The sequence below is a fragment of the Acanthisitta chloris genome, unplaced genomic scaffold (genome assembly GCF_000695815.1).
Source record: "Acanthisitta chloris isolate BGI_N310 unplaced genomic scaffold, ASM69581v1 scaffold17460, whole genome shotgun sequence".
Taxonomy (NCBI): Eukaryota; Metazoa; Chordata; class Aves; order Passeriformes; family Acanthisittidae; genus Acanthisitta; species Acanthisitta chloris.
The window spans coordinates 8,515-10,780 of NW_008651280.1; the positions used below are offsets into that span (position 1 = coordinate 8,515).

Genomic DNA, 2,266 nt, shown 5'->3' on the forward strand with positions numbered 1-2,266 from the left:
TGAAGAACACAAGGTTTGAGATTCTTACTTGTTAATTCTGTGTCACACTTAACAGAATCCAGGGAGCTGCTGGAACTGGCGTGAGGACAGTCAGGGCTTTTAGCTGAGAGATGTGGAGGATCTTCATCACCTTCTACTTGGTTCTGAGGCACAGCAAGCTAAAAAATGAATTAACATAGTTATCCTGTTTCATATAACTCATCTAAGTTGATCAGTGTCTTAGTGTAGCTGTTCCTTGCATTCAGATTGGTTTCATTTTGAGTAGCAGCACATCTTATATCTTTATATTTTTCTATATATTTTCTCCTGACGATTACAAACTCATTTTAAGGTCAGAGGAATGTTCTATTTTTAGACAGATGTCCTTGATTCAACTGCAGTTTGTGCTGTCTATGAAAACCTAGTTTAAACTAAACTTCCATGCTTGGATTAAACAATTACTTTAGGCCTTACTGTACCTAAGGAACAACTGGCAAATAGTTTAGTTCAGAGGACTAAGGGTATTTAGCTGAGAAAGGATTAAAAGGAGAGTATGGACAGAATGGCTTCACACCAGCAAAGCCCTAATTCTGCCTGTTTTCCCTGGTTCAGGACCATTACACACATCCTGATTCTTCTAACTTCGTGAACAGTGGAAAATACAGGGAGTGACACAGGAAAATGACAGCAAACTGGTGGTTAAGGAACCAAGGAAACCTCCCAACAGATAGATCCACTTGCAGCCCAGAACTGAACCCAAAGCCCTGTTGGTGTTCCCTGTATCCTTACAGTGAGGGATCAGGCTCACCTGTAAGTCCAGAGAGGCCTCACCATCCACATTTTCATCTCCCTTGACCTTCTTTGGGCTCTGAAGATCCTCCTCATCTATTTCCAAAGCTCTTTTTGCCTTGCAAGTTTGTGTCTCTTCAAATGGAGCCTTTTCCTTGTGAGGGATTGTTTTTTTGCTTATCTCATTTTCCATGAGTTCAGAGCTGACAGATTCATTGGAATCCATTTCTTCCTGGCACACAGGGAGGAATTCTTCTGCTATAAACTGGGAAGGGCTGAACTTCTGCCTGCTGGATTTGGTTTCACCAGTGTTTACTGGAACTGGGGTTTCTGCTTTCTCTGATTTTGTGTTTATGTCCTGCACACTGGAAACAGGATTTCTTCTGTTTGGTAATTTAGGCTGGAAAATACCCAGAGGGATATTTATTCCCGGATATTTATCCTTAAGCACCATGCCTGAATTTGCATCTATGGGAGCAGCTCCAAATTCTAGACCTGTGTTCTCCTTCTCTTTGGTATCCCCTAAATTATTTGCTTCATTGACAGTGCTTTTTCCCAGTCTCAAGGTATCCTCTGGCTGAGCTGAGGACTTGGGCAACTGGTCAGGAAAAGCAGTTTGGGAAAAGGAAAAAGCTGCAGATTTGCTTCTCAGGTCCTTCAGTTTGGAACAAACACTTAAAACACCTGATAATTCTGGGGCAAGAGGGGGATCTGTCTGATCCCTTGGAGTGTCACTGACCAGAACTTGCTTATCTTGTTCAGAGTTTATCTGAAACTCCTTTGGAGGTGTTTCCCCTTCAGCTGACAGCTCCTTGTTTTCCTTTGATTCCTTGTGAGCAGCTGGAATGAGGCTTGCTCCAGCCAAGCCTAAATCTGGAGCTGAATCCTCTTTCACTGCTTGGTTTCTTTGAGTACTATGAAAATCTGAAGAATTCTCCAAAGGATCTGATCCCTGGACAGAAAGGGCAACTTGGGATCCCAAGTCACCACCTTCTTCCCTGCAATCCACAGGAACATTACTTGGAAGCTTGGAAGATACTTCCTTCAACTGCAGGTTTTCTGGCAGTGTGAGACCCTGCTCCCTGCTTACAAAGAAGGAATTAGCCATGGGAATGTCACACTCCTGTGGTGCCTGCACATCCATAGATTTTTCTGCAAGTGAGACAGGATAAACAGACTCTGGTGTGGTGCCACTGGGGACATAGGTAGCTTCTTTCTCATTAGGGAATGCTAAGGTTGATGAAGCAGAAGAGGGAATGCTGGGCTTATCCTTAGGTTTTGTGGGATATTCACAATTCAGGTCTCTGGTATGTGAGGAATCCACTTTACCTCTCCAAGACGACACCACCACACTGTGTGTGTGCTGTGCTGGCTGCTGAGTGCTCGTGTGGGACACCTGTTGCTCCTCAAACCCAAGGAGATTGTTATTCACAGCAACAGTATGGGACGCAGTGGTTTCCATGTCATCCTGGTTGTGGGCAAACACAATGGTTTTGTC

The 2,266-nt window shown here is 43.9% G+C and overlaps 1 protein-coding gene across 1 annotated transcript in view; it reads right to left on the reverse strand.

The window, feature by feature from the left end:
• The window catches only part of CASC5 (cancer susceptibility candidate 5), a gene marked incomplete at its 3' end in the record, with an annotated part of 16,070 nt that overhangs the window by 6,292 nt on the left and 7,512 nt on the right, over nt 1-2,266 (reverse strand). The window contains exons 10-11 of the mRNA XM_009072631.1: nt 788-2,236; nt 29-158 (exon numbers count right to left, since the gene is read on the reverse strand). Of these exons, the coding sequence (XP_009070879.1) occupies nt 29-158; nt 788-2,236 (1,579 nt within the window). The remainder of the gene's footprint in view (nt 1-28; nt 159-787; nt 2,237-2,266) is intronic.